We start from the raw sequence: 20,825 nt of genomic DNA on the forward strand, positions 1-20,825 counted from the left end.
ACTTACAGACACAGTTTAATCTTTCATTGAAGTATTTAAACAGTATATATGTATGTTTTTCTTGGTTTAAAGGCTTAATTAATTTCCTTGTAGTTTTTATTTAAATTCCACATGCTTAGACCTCTTCGTTTAGGAAGAAGTGACAGAGTTATGTACAGGGTCCTCAGTTCACACCAAAATGAGGTGAATTGATCAAGTCAAGTCCGGTGACAAAGGTGTCCACCTCTCACCCGACAGAATAAAGCTGGAGATCAGTAATTGTTTTGACCCAAGAAATGGACTCGAGTATGATTCCTACAAGCTTATAGGTGGCTTCACCAGTCGGTGGAAGTCTTGCTAAAATGTCGCACACAGGGTTCTGTATTAGCTCATTAGCTATCCCACCTTTGTGTGTAAATACTTAAGATGCCTTTAAAAGGTATGTTACACCATAAAGTTCCATTGTTTTACACCTAAAAATACTGCTTTCATCTCTTTGAATTATAAGAGAATCTATTTAGCTAACCAACAAGAAAAAGAAAGTTAATATTATTTAACCTATTAGTACATCTTGTTGCTTTATTTACCCGCACTCCAGCAAGCCTGTGTCAACTGTTTACTTACGCTTTTTTCAACCAGGCTTCCTGAAAGACATATTTACCCATCTCAAAATCTGAGCAGGCCCCCTTGCTCAAGTACTCTTCAGTGCTGAAGGTCTTTCACTGTGTGCAAATTCAATTTGACACCACTTCTCTGAATATAATACAAGAAGTTAAATAACTCCCATTTTTAAAAGGCTCATTTTACCTGAACGATTAAATATGGCCTTATTGAAATACGTCTGCAACGTAAGTGCATGATGGAAAATCTTTCATAGGACCAACACTCATATTTACAATATGGCGCAATAATCTTTTCACCAACAGACTCAATATTCAAACAAGTGGAATAGATAGAGCGATGTCATTCGAAAGTGTCTACTACGCTGATAAATAAAAAAAGTATGTGTGATTAATTAAAGTCAGCTTTCTAAAGATTCCTTACAAAATTGGTAACCTTGCGTAACATGGCTTCAACAAGCTATTAAAGATCATCTCGAATAACAATTTATATGCAGCGTCACAGGTTTGCTGACAGAACACATTGTTAACGGAGTGATAAATCGCAGCAAATATATCGCAAAGGCAAAATTGGGATGAATTCTGCATATCTTCAATAAGATGAGCTTATGGCACCTGCATCAGCTAATCTTTACTGCTGACTTTGATCAAACAAAAAAATAAAAAAATACACCAAATAAAGATTGGCGAGACCATTTTAATTTCTTCTTTGGTGCACCATCATTATCCATGCATTTACCACATATGGACTAGGATGGTTTTATATAAACCAATATAGCCTAGTTTATTTAAATTGTATAAAAGAGATAATTTTGCTGATAGAGTTTTAAGCTGGAGTTTCATACAAAATCACTACAAAGACGATCCAGCTCCGGAAAGTTTGAACTGCAAATCAGAAGCTCAACATGTCATTATATAGGATAAACTATACACTGTTAAATACAACAACATGTAGTATCCTACTATATTGTCAACTGTTGTCTAAAGACCTAAACTGTCAACTGTTGTCTAAAGGACTATACTGTCAACTGTTGTATAAAGACCTATACTGTCAACTGTTGTCTAAAGATCTATACTGCCAACTGTTGTCTAAAGACCTTTACTGCCAACTGTTATCTCAAGGACTTTTACTGTCAACTGTTGTCTAAAGACCTTTACTGTCAACTGTTGTCTAAAGACCTTTACTGTCAACTGTTGTCTAAAGACCTTTACTGTCAACTGTTATCTCAAGGACTTTTACTGCCAACTGTTGTCTAAAGACCTTTACTGTCAACTGTTGTTTAAAGACCTTTACTGTCAACTGTTATCTCAAGGACTTTTACTGTCAACTGTTGTCTAAAGACCTTTACTGTCAACTGTTGTCTAAAGACCTTTACTGTCAACTGTTGTCTAAAGACCTTTACTGTCAACTGCTATCTCAAGGACTTTTACTGTCAACTGTTGTCTAAAGGACTATACCGTCAACCGTTGTCTCAAGGACTATACTGTCAACTGTTGTCTCAAGGACTATACTGTCAACTGTTATCTCAAGGACTATACTGTCAACCGTTGTCTCAAGGACTATACTGTCAACTGTTGTCTCAAGGACTATACTGTCAACTGTTATCTCAAGGACTATACTGTCAACTGTTGTCTCAAGGACTTTACTGTCAACTGTTATCTCAAGGACTATACTGTCAACTGTTATCTCAAGGACTATACTGTCAACTGTTGTCTGGAGAACTTTACTGTCAACTGTTATCTCAAGGACTATACTGTCAACTGTTATCTCAAGGACTATACTGTCAACTGTTGTCTCAAGGACTATACTGTCAACTGTTATCTCAAGGACTATACTGTCAACTGTTATCTCAAGGACTATACTGTCAACCGTTGTCTAAAGGACTATACTGTCAACCGTTGTCTCAAGGACTATACTGTCAACTGTTGTCTAAATGACTATACTGTCAACTGTTGTCTCAAGGACTATACTGTCAACTGTTGTCTAAAGGACTATACTGTCAACTGTTGTCTCAAGGACTATACTGTCAACTGTTGTCTCAAGGACTATACTGTCAACTGTTGTCTAAAGGACTATACTGTCAACCGTTGTCTAAAGGACTTTACTGTCAACTGTTATCTCAAGGACTGTACTGTCAACTGTTGTCTAAAGGACTTTACTGTCAACTGTTATCTAAAGGACTATACTGTCAACTGTTGTCTAAAGGACTATACTGTCAACTGTTGTCTAAAGGACTTTACTGTCAACTGTTGTTTAGAGGACTACACTGTCAAATGTTGTCTAAAGGACTATACTGTCAACTGTTGTCTAAAGGACTTTACTGTCAACTGTTGTTTAGAGGACTTTACTGTCAACTGTTGTCTAAAGGACTATACTGTCAACTGTTGTCTAAAGGACTTTACTGTCAACTGTTGTTTAGAGGACTATACTGTCAAATGTTATCTAAAGGACTTTACTGTCAACTGTTGTCTAAAGGAATATACTGTCAACCGTTGTCTAGAGAACTTTACTGTCAACTGTTGTCTGGAGAACTATACTGTCAACCGTTGTCTCAAGGACTATACTGTCAACTGTTGTTTAAAGGACTTTACTGTCAACTGTTGTTTAGAGGACTATACTGTCAAATGTTATCTAAAGGACTTTACTGTCAACCATTGTCTCAAGGACTATACTGTCAACTGTTGTCTAAAGGACTTTACTGTCAACTGTTGTTTAGAGGACTATACTGTCAAATGTTATCTAAAGGACTTTACTGTCAACCATTGTCTCAAGGACTATACTGTCAACTGTTGTCTAAAGGACTTTACTGTCAACTGTTGTCTAAAGGACTATACTGTCAACTGTTGTCTCAAGGACTATACTGTCAACCGTTGTCTCAAGGACTATACTGTCAACTGTTGTCTCAAGGACTATACTGTCAACTGTTGTCTCAAGGACTATACTGTCAACTGTTATCTCAAGGACTATACTGTCAACTGTTGTCTCAAGAACTATACTGTCAACTGTTATCTCAAGGACTATACTGTCAACTGTTATCTCAAGGACTATACTGTCAACTGTTATCTCAAGGACTATACTGTCAACCGTTGTCTCAAGGACTATACTGTCAACCGTTGTCTAAAGGACTATACTGTCAACCGTTGTCTCAAGGACTATACCGTCAACCGTTGTCTCAAGGACTATACTGTCAACCGTTGTCTCAAGGACTATACTGTCAACTGTTGTCTCAAGGACTATACTGTCAACCGTTGTCTCAAGGACTATACTGTCAACTGTTGTCTCAAGGACTATACTGTCAACCGTTGTCTCAAGGACTATACTGTCAACTGTTGTCTCAAGGACTATACTGTCAACCGTTGTCTCAAGGACTATACTGTCAACTGTTGTCTCAAGGACTATACTGTCAACTGTTATCTCAAGGACTATACTGTCAACCGTTGTCTCAAGGACTATACTGTCAACTGTTGTCTCAAGGACTATACTGTCAACTGTTATCTCAAGGACTATACTGTCAACCGTTGTCTCAAGGACTATACTGTCAACTGTTGTTTTAAGTCAACTGTTGTCTAAAGGCCTATACTGTCAACTGTTGTCTCAAGGACTATACTGTCAACCGTTGTCTCAAGGACTATACTGTCAACCGTTGTCTCAAGGACTATACTGTCAACTGTTGTTTTAAGTCAACTGTTGTCTAAAGGCCTATAGATAATTCTCAAAATAATCTTTTATGAGTAGTATATTGTACTCTAATGGGCGTTAGCCCCATCCATGATGTTACTAGAGCAGGTCATCGACATCATCGTTAAACGCGGCGATAAGCTCTGAAATTAATTAAATTCATGTCTCATTTCAATGTAACAATCATTTTTTTCTCATCATCATTTAGGACTACAAATAACAGGTTTCATATGTCAATATTACACAAAAGGCTTCGATATCATAAACACGTTTCTTTCAAACGTGTTATGAAATTTATGGTGATAACCAATATTCATATTTAAATTTTCATTAAAACCTTAATCAAGATAAACTCCCACCTGATGCCACTGAATTAATTGTAAAAATGGCAAATAAATTCTTCTGTCAACAAATACAGAAGGGAGTCTATCAAATATTTGGCATTTTCTATCCATCCCCCATCATGACCACAATTTGCAGCTGATGACCATTTTAATGTCATGTCCATCTGATAAACCTCCTCTGATAACATCACATTATAGAGGGTAATCATTTTCTGACTTGGTTCAAATTTCAACAAATCATTGATATAAATTAATCAAAGTCAAAACTACTGGACATAATTAGTACCCACTAATAGATATGGACCAATATATCACCATAGGCTACTGTGTATGAGGTCTAAGGGTCATCTGTCCCTGTTGGGGTCGATTCTGACTGGTTAAAATATTTCAGCAGACTGGTACAAACATTCTTCCTCAGCTAACAAAGCTGTTAATGCCATTCTAATCTGTTTTAATGAAGAATATTTTCACTGGTGTGTATCTAAAAACTATATAATTCAAGAAAAGCCAGCCTTAACATATCTATCCCTGCATGAATTCCCTATCAATTTTTTAGTGGTTTTGCTGCTGTTATCATCACCCACAGACACATAAATCAAGACATTGCACAAAGGATGAAACATTTGATCCAGTATAACAGTTGAAACAATGCATCAACAATGCTGACAATGAATGTTGCTTCTGTACATATCTATAACAAGAGGTCTGCAAAGCATCTCTGTTATATCTGAAGGCATTCTTACTTTGACGATATCTAGGGGCATTAGTCATATGATATTAAAGCCTGAGTAACAGAATCAAGGGGCATAACTCCTAACCTTTTTATGCAAGAGTAAGGAGCATTACTCATAATATATAAAAGATAAAAGTCAGAGTTGACATAAGCATGGGGCATTACTCCTAATATATCTAAGCCATAGTCACATAAACAAGGGACCTTACTCCTAAGATATTTAAGTAGAGTCACATAATCAAAGGGCATCACTCCTAGATCTTTAAGCCATTACTGAATCAAAGGCATTTCTCCTAAGCATTTAAGCCAGAGTCACAGAATCAAGGGGCATTACTCCAAAGATATTTAAGCCAGAGTGACAGTTCTCTTATCCTGCAATGCCTAATACTGTATTTCGATAGTCAATTAAGGAATGAATTGCGGGGTTGATGTCATTATCGGGTATGAACGCAATTGGGTTGGTCAATGTGTGTGGAGTCTGCAATTCATTCCTTATATTTACACCAATAGTTCATTATTTCATTCAAGAATTGTTAAAAAAATACTTCATTTCATTTAAGAAAACCTTTCAGTAATCCGTTCTTACCCATTCTGTAAATAGAACGACCCGACTATAACCGGAAACATTTTTTTCAAATGACATCACAATAACGCGGGAAAAGATCAACCACTTGAAATCACTTTAAAACGTAAAATTGAAACACTTCTGGTATCAATATATTTAAAATATAATAAACTAACACTTTTAAAAATGTTGATCTATATTTTACGGGACCTGCAGACACAATACAACCAATAACAAGATCAATAGCTTTCATGTATATTGTTATGCAATGAATTACGATCCGAACATATCCGAAGATGTTGCGTTCATCGATTGATGAACGCAATTGCCGAAAGGCAGTTCACTTAAGGAATGGAAGTTGAGGTGTAAATATGATGTGTATCAAGTTTCATAAAATATCTGTAAAATTGTTGTGTTATGGTCAATATAAAAAATAGAATATTACACAGCAATAACCAAGCTTTAAGGCTGTAAAAAGACTGCAAATTTTATATTTAAAAAACAACATGTGAGCTATATTCAAGTATCATTAGGAGCTTTCATGTTATACCCCAGATTTTAAAATAAAACTATTACATCTTCAATTACTCTTATCAGTGTTTGCTTAGTGTGACAGCGAGTTCTTTTAAGTACTGCTACTTCTTTTTTATCACTATGAACATTAGCTAAATAAATACACACACAAACAGAAGCATGGCAGCTCTGTAAAAGACTTGTCTAAAATGTGCTGCATGGAATTAACAAGAATTAGAAAGGATTTTAATAAAGCCCCCCATTAAATCATACATATTTCTATTCAAGGTTCTTCTGGTATCGCAACATTTCTACAAATATACAGCTGCATATATGGCAATATTTCTTCAAACATACAGCTGCGTATATGGCAACATTTCTACAAATGTACAGCTGCATATATGGCAATATTTCTACAAATGTACAGCTGCATATATGGCAACATTTCTACAAATACACAGATGCATATATGGCAACATTTCTACAAATGTACAGCTACATGTGTGGCAACATTTCAGCAAAACTTCAGCTGTATATGTGGCAATATTTCAACAAAACTACAGCTACAATGTTTCTAACATTATAAAACACCCACAGCTACCTTTGTGGTATGATGTCTTTACATCTTCAACTGCATAATATTTCTACAGATAGATTTTTGTGGTATCATTTTTACAAAGCTACATAATGTGGCAACATTTCTATAACACAGTTCAGTATGTGGTAAGGTTTCTGTTAAGCTAAAACTATTTTACAAAGCTACTTATGTGGCAACATATCTACAAATCCAAAACATTATTTGTGGCAACATTTGTACAAATCCATAACATTATTTGTGGCAACATTTGTACAAACCATAACATTATTTGTGGCAACATTTCTACAAATCCAAAGCATTATTTGTGGCAACATTTTTTACAAATCCATAACATTATTTGTGGCAACATTTCTACAAATCCATAGCATTAATTGTGGCAACATTTCTACAAATCTAAAACATTATTTGTGGCAACATTTCTACAAATCACTAACATTATTTGTGGCAACATTTTTACAAATCCATAACATTATTTGTGGCAACATTTCTACAAATCCATAGCATTATTTGTGGCAACATTTCTACATATCAAACGCCCTTTCTGTGGCAACATTTCTGCAAATCAAAATCTAATATTTTTTCAAAATTAATCTAATGATACTGCATTGGCAGCATAGGTAATGAAACAATGCTACACTGAAGGTACAATTTTTACTTTGAATCAAAAGCTACATAATTATTAAGCAATATGTTGCAATTCATCTAAAAAGTATTGGAGAAAATTAAACCAAATGTATATGATTTCAATCCTCAATAAGGGCCTAGCATGGTAGTGAAATAGAGAGTTGCTTCCTTCATGAATAGTATTGACTATTACTGATACATAATTTAACAAGGCAATTTTCATATTCTTTAATCCACTATCTATGATCTAGGATCAACCAATGGCCAACTGGCAGGGAATTTTTAATGGTTTAAAACATTCAATATTCATGGAGTGTCATTCCCTTTGTGCATAAAGACAAGACTTGTATTAAATTAATCATATTGTAAGATATTAATCTACAATACTGTTTTAAAGACAGTTACTACAATATTAAACCAACACACCATAAGGAGATGTCCTTTTATGTCCTATTCTCAGTCCATCAAGGGGCATAACTGTTATATAACATATATGTTTGCACCCAAGTAATAAAACAGGATAAACATGCAGGAACTGTGCAGGTGAACATGTGTACCAAGATTCATGATAATGTTTCACATACAAGTATTGTCCAAGTGAGCGTGAGTACCAAGATTCGTAATAATGTATCACATGCAGGTATTGTACAAGTGAACATGAGTACCAAGATTCATGAAAATGTTTCACATACAAGTATTGTCCAAGTGAGCGCGAGTACCAAGATTCATAATAATGTATCACATGCAGGTATTGTACAAGTGAACATGAGTACCAAGATTCATGAAAAGTCTCACATGCAGGTATTTTCCAAGTGAACATGTGTGCCAAGATTCATAATAATTTATCACAAGCAGGTATCCTCCAAGTGAACATGAGTACCAAGATCCACGACAATGTATCACATGCAAGTTTAGTCCAAGTGAACATGTGTACAAAGATTCATGCTAATGTTGAACATGTGTACCAAGATTCATGATAATGTATCACATGCAGGAATTGCCCAAGGGAACATGTGTACCAAGATGCATGATAATGTATCACATGCAGGTATTGTCCAAGTGAGCTTGAGTACCAAGAATCATGATGATGTATCACATGCAGGTATTGTCCAAGTGAGCTTGAGTACCAAGAATCATGATAATGTATCACATGCAGGTATTGTCCAAGTGAGCTTGAGTACCAAGAATCATGATGATGTATCACATGCAGGTATTGTCCAAGTGAACATGTGTACCAAGAATCATGATGATGTATCACATGCAGGTATTGTCCAAGGGAACATGTGTACCAAGAATCATGATGATGTATCACATGCAGGTATTGTCCAAGGGAACATGTGTACCAAGAATCATGATAATGTATCACATGCAGGTATTGTCCAAGGGAACATGTGTACCAAGAATCATGATGATGTATCACATGCAGGTATTGTCCAAGGGAACATGTGTACCAAGAATCATGATGATGTATCACATGCAGGTATTGTCCAAGTGAACATGTGTACCAAGAATCATGATGATGTATCACATGCAGGTATTGTCCAAGTGAACATGTGTACCAAGAATCATGATGATGTATCACATGCAGGTATTGTCCAAGTGAACATGTGTACCAAGAATCATGATGATGTATCACATGCAGGTATCGTCCAAGGGAACATGTGTACCAAAATTCATGATAATGTATCACATGAAGGTATCGTCCAAGTGAACATGTGTACCAAGATTCATGATGATGTATCACATGCAGGTATTGTCCAAGTGAACATGTGTACCAAGAATCATGATGATGTATCACATGCAGGTATTGTCCAAGTGAACATGTGTACCAAGAATCATGATGATGTATCACATGCAGGTATTGTCCAAGGGAACATGTGTACCAAGAATCACGATGATGTATCACATGCAGGTATCGTCCAAGGGAACATGTGTACCAAGATTCATGATAATGTATCACATGCAGGTATCGTCCAAGTGAGCATGTGTACCAAGAATCATGATGATGTATCACATGCAGGTATTGTCCAAGGGAACATGTGTACCAAGAATCATGATAATGTATCACATGCAGGTATTGTCCAAGGGAGCATGTGTACCAAGAATCATGATGATGTATCACATGCAGGTATTGTCCAAGGGAGCATGTGTACCAAGAATCATGATGATGTATCACATGCAGGTATTGTCCAAGGGAACATGTGTACCAAGAATCATGATGATGTATCACATGCAGGTATTGTCCAAGGGAACATGTGTACCAAGAATCATGATGATGTATCACATGCAGGTATTGTCCAAGGGAACATGTGTACCAAGATTCATGATAATGCATCACATGCAGGTATTGTCCAAGTGAGCATGTGTACCAAGAATCATGATGATGTATCACATGCAAGTATTGTCCAAGGGAACATGTGTACCAAGAATCATGATAATGTATCACATGCAGGTATTGTCCAAGGGAGCATGTGTACCAAGAATCATGATGATGTATCACATGCAGGTATTGTCCAAGGGAACATGTGTACCAAGAATCATGATAATGTATCACATGCAGGTATTGTCCAAGGGAGCATGTGTACCAAGAATCATGATGATGTATCACATGCAGGTATTGTCCAAGGGAGCATGTGTACCAAGAATCATGATGATGTATCACATGCAGGTATTGTCCAAGGGAAAATGTGTACCAAGATTCATGATAATGTATCACATGCAGGTATTGTCCAAGGGAACATGTGTACCAAGAATCATGATGATGTATCACATGCAGGTATTGTCCAAGGGAAAATGTGTACCAAGATTCATGATGATGTATCACATGCAGGTATTGTCCAAGGGAGCATGTGTACCAAGAATCATGATGATGTATCACATGCAGGTATTGTCCAAGGGAACATGTGTACCAAGATTCATGATAATGCATCACATGCAGGTATTGTCCAAGGGAAAATGTGTACCAAGAATCATGATGATGTATCACATGCAGGTATTGTCCAAGGGAGCATGTGTACCAAGAATCATGATGATGTATCACATGCAGGTATTGTCCAAGGGAAAATGTGTACCAAGATTCATGATAATGCATCACATGCAGGTATTGTCCAAGGGAAAATGTGTACCAAGATTCATGATGATGTATCACATGCAGGTATTGTCCAAGGGAGCATGTGTACCAAGAATCATGATGATGTATCACATGCAGGTATTGTCCAAGGGAACATGTGTACCAAGATTCATGATAATGCATCACATGCAGGTATTGTCCAAGGGAAAATGTGTACCAAGATTCATGATGATGTATCACATGCAGGTATTGTCCAAGGGAGCATGTGTACCAAGAATCATGATGATGTATCACATGCAGGTATTGTCCAAGGGAAAATGTGTACCAAGATTCATGATAATGCATCACATGCAGGTATTGTCCAAGGGAAAATGTGTACCAAGAATCATGATGATGTATCACATGCAGGTATTGTCCAAGGGAAAATGTGTACCAAGATTCATGATAATGCATCACATGCAGGTATTGTCCAAGGGAACATCTGTACCAAGATTCTTGATAATGTATCAAGGTCTTAAACTGTTTATGAGTGACAACAAACATTAGTGTCTGGCAGCCATTGACAATGACAATACAAAAACTTAATAAGAAAAAAACAATACCTCAACTTGTTAAATTCCCAAAACAGGAGTTAATGATATCATAAATAATCTGAAAACAAGTGTCATCTCCGGTCAAAATCCATTGCTCTGATCATTCCAAAGGAAAGCAAATTAAGTAACTTAATCAAACACATCAGCCTCTAAAGCATCAAAAGATATAAAATATCAGACTGTAAAATATCAAGAGTATGAAATATTTTTCATTTTATAAAATGCATTTTATCTTCTGATTTCTTGCAAAATAAGCACAGACCTTCATCTCAAATTTGATAAAACAAAATATATATATAGAGATACAATTTACCAAATACATCACCTCTCCTTAACAGAAATGAGTAGCTGCAATCTTCAATCAATGTAGTAGAAGGCTTGTAACATACAGTGGAGTATCTGGAAGACATAAAACACATCAAAGGCTGTGCTGATAAGCCATATCTACAGCTTGATAGCACCTCCTTCAACCTACACTAGCGTTTGTTACTTTACTGGATGAAACACAAAATTGATGTAACTCTTGTTGTTTTTATTTTTTTAAGTATTTGACAAGTACAGATAAGTTTTGGAGATGATACAAGAATTCATGTATCAAGAATAGCGAAATTTCACTTAAGAGTGATATAAATTTTCAACCTCTTCCCGAGCTTTCCAAGTTAGAACACAGCAGCATGTTTTACAGCATTCACACTGAAATAACCAGATTGTACAATACATAATATGTATTCAATCACATAAAAACTAATTTTTTCATGTTGAAACTGAGCTGTGCAAGATTTGACCTTGGCAAAAATTACCTTTCTTTGCATGTCAGGGGGTCATATGTTTTATGGACTTAATTCTTGCTTTAAAATTTGTTGCAATAAAACTACAATACATCAACATCATTTTAAGTCCCCATAAATTTTCCAGCAGTTTGGGCCCAGTGATTAACCAATTTGTTGAAAGAAGGGCGCCCAGCTTTTGTCTACTTACAGGATTCAGTTTCAGCCTGATGCACAGGTTTCTGCAGTCTGGTATGTGCTTCTACAATGCTGTGCAAATTTCATCTAACAAGAGTACCTGAAATGGTATATCAAAATTGTATGGTTGAAGTTTCGGTCATTATTTAGACAAGGTAAAGGACCATTGAAATATTCAGTACTTTTTGTACAATGAGTGATGACTTTGCGTGAATAAGTTAACAGTGAAATTCATTGTGAATATTGTGTATGGCAACATAGATTTAAAACTGTCAAAGATCAGGTAGCACCTTTTCGAGCCTGATGCATCAGAACCCTTAAGAAGCTTGGCACATCATTAATATTCATGAGATTCAAGCGATGATAGGCTGATGATTATTATCGATGTTGTTTAACCCTGTAGCAGATTTTGGGTAACAGAATACTTTAATTCTTGGCTACCCCATAGCAAATTGTAAAGCTTTAGTTGATCATCTATAAATCATAGTTCACTTGTTACCTGGCGTTACATGGTGTAAAGTCAGCAGACAACATGTCCATGTAGTAAAACTATCATCGATCATTAAAATTATGGTCACAGCTTTCATTTGACACCATGTATGTGCCTGGCACAAAATCTAGGATATTAATATAATTATATAATGAAATATTGAGTCATCTTTCTCAGATATTCGTTTCGTGTACAAATATAGCCCCAGTTGAACCGTTTGAAAAAATTCTATGTACTGGTAGTATATGATTTACAAATCAGCAGGATTAAATATGCACAGCACCCTACTATTTTATGCATGATAACTAACATCAACTTTACATTTTATGCATGAAATACAGTTAATCTTCACAAACGGAGAAAATAGTTTGATTGCACTGCTGATCTTAATGCATCAGTTTGCATATGGCATGAGTACTGACAAATGCCATCTGATTTGGGAACTCATCAATTTTACACATATTAAACACAAATTAGTATCTTGTGGAAAGGGCATGCCTGGTTACCATGGAAACAGCTGCTGGAAATGACATCTAATGACCCCTGACCTTATTGTCCCCAGGGTCACAACCTGCAAGCATAAGACAACTAGTAATTATCTCCTGCAAAATTAAAAAAAATGCAGTTGCAAAATATCCAGTACCACCAGGTATCTAACAGGGGTGTAGCTTGCAAAAAGATACTAAGTTTCTTTTTAAGAGGAGAAGTATGATGCAGACTGAATTAATAAAATGTTTCAGCAAAACTGCACCAAGGATGAGCTCAGATCAGGGTTGATATTTGTATTCTCTTCCACTCAAATTGTGTTCAGATCAACAAGGTCCATGTCTAGTGCCTGTGAACCGAGAAACAACTTGAGTTAAACTGAAGTTTGACTCTCAGCCAAGAGGCCAAGTCCCAAGAGACCAGACCCATTATTGTGACCTCCTAACAAGGACACTAGTGCTGCCCTGAGTTAAGTTAAGGCCAACAGTGACTCAAGTGCTGTATGGTTCCCCACTTGCAGTGTATGAGCTAGGAAAAAGCACAGATACAAAACAAAACAGTTAGCTTACATGGGAAATGTTTAGCCTTACTTGAATTAAGACAGCTGTTTTCTTACAGCTGCATCAACTAACCAAAGTACTAGCTACGCCCATCTTCAACTTGCGCCAGCATTGGATATTAAAATAATGACTCTCTCCTATTGAACAAGTCATTTTGCCAAAAAAAACGGTCTGTCAGTTTATCTGAAGATTTGATCTGTACTAAATTTCGCCTTTTTATGATCAGTGAACTTAACAACATTACCATTTTGGGAGTATCATAACAAAAGCATGCACAGAAAGCTGAAATTCAATTTTTGTGTCAAATCCGCACACATAATTTGCGCATTGAAAAGACTGAGATAAAAGATAAATGATAGCATCAGCTAAAATTGATTTAAAATCACTTTTAATGTGTTCAACAAAATCTAAAATCAGTATTCAAACCATGAAATTGCCATTTAAAAGAATTTGAAACCCCTACATAAGAATCATGTAAGCCATTATCCAAATAAAGTACCTTCATTTATATGTCTTTTTGGCCATTTATTTGACGGCAGGCTTCATGAAATAGTTACAAACAATAACATAGACAATTCATAAAAGCATTAAGTTATGTGAGTAAAAATTGTTAAAGAAATTCATATCATTCCATGGAATTCTAATGCATTGCCTCCACTTTTGCATAAACATAAGACAAAAAAAAATGAAAGTACTTAAAATGGCATTCAAAAAGGTAAGTAAAGATTATGACAGCTATAATATACTAGCATATATAATACATATTCAATTTCTCCAGTTTCCCATTTTATGAGTTTGATATATCATAATAAATTATAACAAAGGGAGGGGAAAGCTGATTTATCACAGAAATTTGAGTGGCAGGTGCTGATAGTCCACAAAATTATGGTAGGATCAGTTTTCACAATACCTCAATCATCATAACTGTAACAAAGGACCCACAGTTTTATAACATAGCACCTCTGTGTTGACAGTTAAACCATACAATTTAGATTCAGAAAATATGAAAATCCCTGTAAAATTAGCTTTATGCATTACGTATAACAAATTATAAGTAATATGACAAAAAAAGTTATGATAAAAAAGATAAACAATTTGAAAAGCTGATTCAGCAGTGCTGCAAGCTTGCTCAGATGGTAAAGCATTCCAATATTAAGTGTTGAAGGGTTGTGGGTTCAAGTCCCAATCTGGCTCTCTCTCTCCCCCCTCATTTTTATTTTGATTAAAAATAACAAGAGGCACATCAGTGCCTGTGCTCCACTGGCCAAAAGGTTCAAGCAAAGACCACCTAACGAACATTTTCGTCAAGTTTCATAGAAATACAATCATCAATTTTTGAGGAGAGGTTATTTAATTTTTTTTTTTACTTTAATAGCTCTGGCTGCCATGTTGTGCAGTGGACCGAAATGATTTGGGCAATTTGAGTAAAGGAGCACCAAACAAACATTTCTGTCAAGTTTTATCATCGGTTTCGACGACAAGTCGTATAAAGTTTTTTTTATTTTTTAGCTCTGGCAGCCATGGTGTGCAGTGGACTGGAACCATTTAACAAATTTTGGTTAATGACCACCCAAGGAACATTTCTGTCAAGTTTCATCAAAATCTGATCATCGGTTAACATTTAATCTGAATAGATTATGAAGCAAATATCTAACCTGAACAAGAACTGACGAGATAGAATCGACTTGGTGTTTCACTTACACTTTTCGGCCATTTAAGTTACTAAAAATAGCTGTTTCATAAACTTTCAGAATGTCACTTAAACGAAAATTAATGTTCAGTCTATATATACTTTCCTATGTATAAATGTAAGGTTTTTAAATTGATCTTTTTGTGAGAACTTTATGCTTATATGTTTACTCATAAATTATTATTGTTTAAAAATTATTTAAAGATGCTATACGTGAAAAATTAAGACATTATTTTTTTTCTATTAAAGGGAGGTAATTCAGTAGTAAAATGTAATCAAAGCTATTAAAGCATGGCATTTCTTTTCTAACCATGTTGATATTATTACAGTCTATTCAAGCAAGATGCCTTTTGTTTTTACATAGTACCCATAGGTTCTGAAAAACAAGGAGCACTATTCCCAACAGAAGGATGTCACTCCCTATCACTGCATGAGCATCATAATAAAGAAATGTTTACTCAAACTGCAAGCTGCTCAATTGAAATAGGTATTACCTCAAGCATACAGTTTTATAATGTGGCAAAATAGTCGGACTACTAGATTGTCATTCGGACAAGTAAAATATGCCATTATGCTAGTCCAACTGGCTAGTAGGTTAAAATGTTTTTCGTGAAGACTGCATGCGGACGAGAAGTCCTTAAAGGTTTTTCTATTTTTAACTCTCGCAGCCATGTTGTGCAGCGGACCGGAACCATTTGGGCAATTTTGGTTAAAGGGCATCCCGATGAACATTTATGTAAAGTTTCATCAAAATCTGATAATCGGTTTCTGAGAAGATGTAGTTTAACGTTTTTTTCTATTCTTAGCTCTGGTGCCCATGTTGTGCAGCAGACCAGAACTGTTTGGGCTATTTTGGTTAAGGACTACCCAAGTAACATTTCTGTCAAGTTTCATTGCAATACGATCATCGGTTTCTGAGGAGAAGTCGTTTAAAGGTTTTTCTATTTTTACCTCTGGGGGCCATCTTGTGCAGTGGACCGAAACCATTGAAGCAAATTTGATAAAGGACCATCCAAGGAACATTTCTTTTAAGTTTCATCAAAATCTGATCATCGGTTTCTGAGAAGATGTTCTTTAAAGGTTTTTCTATTTTTTTGCCCTGGCAGCCATGTTGTGCAGCGGACCGGAACCATTTGAGCAATTTTGGTTAAGGACCACCCAAGGAACAATTCTGTCAAGTTTCATCAAAATCTGCCTATCCGTTTCAGAGGAGATGTCGTTTAAAGATTTTGCTATTTTTAGCTGTGGCGGCCATATTGTGCAATGGACCAGAACCATTTGAGCAATTTTAATAAAGGACCACCCAAGGAACATTACTGTCAAGTTTCATCAAAATCTGCCGAACTGTTTCAGAGGAGATGTCGTTTAAAGATTTTGCTATTTTTAGCTCTGGCGGCCATATTGTGCAATGGACCGGAACCATTCGAGCAATTTTGGTAAAGGACCACCAAAGGAACATTCCTGTGAAGTTTTGTCAAAATCCGCTTATCAGTTTCAGAGGAGATGTCGTTTAAAGTAAAAGTTTACGCACGCACGCACGCACGCACGCACGCACGCACGCACTCACTCACGACAGACAATCTGTGACGACATAAGCTCCATGGCCTTCGGCCAGTGGAGCTAAAAATCAGTAGTGCCTAGGAATGAGAGGAGAGGAAGGTGGGATTCATGTACATGTACTGCCTAGCTTATTTAATTAACTTAGTTAATAGAGCTATACTCCAGTTTGGTAGGGTCAAGGGTTTGAGCCTTTAATGGTCCCCTGGGCCCTGTTTCATTTCAGAATCATAATAATAACTTCAATATCCTTAAATCTGTGGAACATGACAAATGGAAACAGGTTCATCTTTTTTTTTTTAACTTTGTTTTTAATATCAATATATACTGAAATGCCATTCACACAATTTGCTATACTACTATGTTAACACAGTATGACAATTCCAACCTAGACAATAATCTTAAATGAAACAGCCCTCTGCTATCAAAACAACTGATAAGGATCTTCAGAAGATGTGATTGAATATTCAACTTCATTATTGGTTCTAGATTGGGAATATGGGTGGGCCGAACTGCAGATGATAAATTAACAGATCAATACTCAAAACAATGTAATTCCTGGGCCCAATTTTTATTCCTAAACAAGCTAAGCGTGTAAATAAATCTCTCATGTTTGATACAGGGTACCGGAGTTACGACACATCACTGAAGTAACTTCTGTCACATACTTTTGATTGCGCCCTGTATCTTAGTGCATGGCATGTTGACTTTTTGCATCATGAACTTGTTCATAGTTTGTACAGAATAATGTAGAAACAGTAGCTTGTTTCAACAATTTTATTAGCATAATTGCGGATGTGCATGACATATTGTAATAATTCTTCCTTCAAGATAATAACGAGGCGGTCCACTTTGCAAAAAATAGTACCGATGATGGCTTCTGTGCATGATGTTAGTTGTGTTTGATAAAATGCTGAAAAATGATAAGGTGAAAAGGCATCAAATATGAAATATGAGATAAAAGGTTATCTGTTGCTATTACATATAAGGAAATGTTAAATCTCTCCAGTTTTGACATGCGTATCGAATTTCTCTTTAACTTCTCTGCATCTGACCTGTTATATGGTGATTTTTTTGTGATATAAATTAATCTGGTTATGATTTATCTGCATAGCACATGCCAAGATGGCTACCTGTCATAATAAGGAAACAATGTTATCTCTATGTAAGTGCGTTAGTATGTATCCATACTTCCAAAAATATATGGTTTGATGCAACTGCAGGCGCAAAACCATTTATTTATTGTTAGTGCATACTAACAACCTTTAACTTTTTAGTGGTCTACAAAATGTTGTGTAAACTACCCATTAACACTGTTTATATCTACTGCTTTAACATATTACAATCAATAATGAATGACCTCTGATTTACTGAAATAAATGTATTGGCAAATTTGATGTACAGGTATACTGCCTTCTCATAGGACAAAATATCTTGTTGACCACTAATATTACATAAAAGCCTTTTTTTTTACATACATGTATGTGACTCATTGTAAATATTACATTTTATTTCCCTCCATTTTTTTTTTATCCCCTGTATGAACTTAATAAATAAGTGGCCATTTTCAATTCCAAATATTATTGGTAAAAAATGAACATAACTGTCTGTGAGCAGAAGAAAATCAAATTACTTGACTAATTATTGGTTACAACGTACTATTAGTGGAAGAATGCGTCCGTAACAAGTGGATAATTCAATTACAAAATGACACCGTTTATTTGTAATTCCTATGATTTTCTATTACAGGTAAGTCAACAAAAGCCGTAATGAACATTCACATCGAGAGAAAGTGGAAGAACTGATCTTGTCGCCAGCAATCGAGAAATCTACCCATGACACACAATACGCTGTCATACAGAATATCACATCAAATTTCTGAATATCAAACTGTGGGTGGTGAACAATATGTAAAATAAGGAGTCCTCGAATAACCCTCAATTCTCTATTTCTACTTTTTAATGCTTTAATAAAAGTGGACAGATGACTGAATTACTACCTGTGGCTTGCATGAATGTTGCACTGTCGTACAAACCTAAAATGGTAGAAAAGCTTCTTTAATTAAATCATCTTATTTGTCAAATCCATTTACAGTTGGAAACACTTCAATAATAATTAGTACACTTGCATGACAGATATTAGAATAATGAATGCCGAAATCTGGAGTATGATTGACATGTAGCGCGATCTGCTTTAGTACATTCCTCCCATCTCAGTTGCCCATTTATTGTCAGAGCCCAAATATCCATAAGAGTTGAGCCAAAGACCTCCAGTATGCCAAGAGCCCATGTTTTATTGGAGTCCAAACACCCATACAAGAGGAACGGCGAATTCAGATAGGCCAAGGTATGGGGTCTAAATAGTCCAAGTTTAACCTTTGTCCCAAGGTCCAAACTCACAAACATATAAAATGTTAAAGCCATCAATCTTCCATCCCAGAATACAAACTGTCATAATAACAGTTGGACATAATTTGCTTATGATTAATTAAAAATTTGCAGAGTGCCGATTTCAAATTTCACAAACTTTTAATATTTCAAAACAAATCTCTTGCTGGTCTGTTGGTATAAACAATATGGCACTGCAAAACAATTTAGATACAGTAGAAAATGTGTCACTACGTATATGCTGCAAAAATTTCTTTCTTTAATTATCACTTCATACAAGACCACATTTTACATATGATCTTGACAAATCTATCCATTTCCCATGACGGTGGTACACATCAGCTGTCACCCGAAACATGCTACCCACCGTCCCCTTTTGTTCTTTATTAACCTCCTCTTTCATCGGAGAAGCACTGCTACCCCTTAATTAGGCATTCATGATCATACACCCGCATTTCCAAGTGCCTTTCTTGTAAATACACCCATTTTCATCAAGGGCATCATATATGCTGAAGGACTTTTCAAATTTTCATCACTTGGCTTGAAAATTGATCATTTACCAAGGTGAGTGTGTGCTGAAATATGAATAGCAATTTGAAGGTTCACAAACCTAAAATAATTGGCGTTAGCCGACCCCCTTGTCGTCCGCCATTATTCAATTGTTCAAGGAGGACAGGAAAGAAATTCAAATTAAAGATTAAATATTGATAGGCAGGATTTTATGAGAGTGATTATACGCTTGATTATATTTGATTTTTTAACAATTGCCATGATCAAACATTGTAATTAAACAAACATTGCAGACTTCAGATGAGCTATCAGGGTTTTCGTTGGTAGGTCATTTTCTTGTTCAAACATACTTTACAAGTTATTGCCCTTAATTTGAGGTAATTGCGTTGGTCATTTGATCTCAAATTAGATAAATGGCTTCTTCAGTTTACAAAAATGAAGCGCTTTAATTTGCTCACTTGTTAAGCTAATAACATGACACTTTTAAGTTTATATATCAAGTCGGTGGATATGTTTTTAAGGATTTCTAGAAATAATTACAATGTATGAGAAAATAATATTATTTTGACAAATTTAATCAATGCTTTTTATAGGAAAACTAAACTTCCAATATCCAATTAGCGACATTTCAATCAAGTACACATGTAGCTGCTGCAGCATCCTGCCTGCCATTTTTCAAGTAGCAGTGAACAGTTCCTCAGAGTAGCACTCTACAAAGGCCAGACCAGCAGTGACAGGATCAAGAGGGGGTCAAGTGCCCGGAGTATGGGCTCTATATGGAAATAACAAGCCCCAGGCAGGCTGGGAACAACCCTAGGACATGGACACTTCATCAGGTCATAACCTGAGATGGGTTGTGGTC

The 20,825-nt window shown here is 35.8% G+C and overlaps 1 protein-coding gene across 1 annotated transcript; it reads right to left on the minus strand.

Moving 5' to 3' along the window:
* Nucleotides 1-2,043: 2,043 nt before the first annotated feature.
* LOC128235497 (uncharacterized) lies at nucleotides 2,044-5,062 on the minus strand. The gene is made up of 4 exons (XM_052950310.1): nucleotides 5,029-5,062; nucleotides 3,759-4,142; nucleotides 3,435-3,629; nucleotides 2,044-2,456 (listed from the first exon to the last, which is right to left on the minus strand). The coding sequence occupies exons 1-4, from the start codon at nucleotides 5,060-5,062 to the stop codon at nucleotides 2,044-2,046; spliced, it is 1,026 nt and encodes a 341-aa protein (XP_052806270.1).
* Nucleotides 5,063-20,825: the final 15,763 nt, after the last annotated feature.

Source organism: Mya arenaria, chromosome 5 (assembly GCF_026914265.1).
Source record: "Mya arenaria isolate MELC-2E11 chromosome 5, ASM2691426v1".
NCBI lineage: Eukaryota > Metazoa > Mollusca > Bivalvia > Myida > Myidae > Mya > Mya arenaria.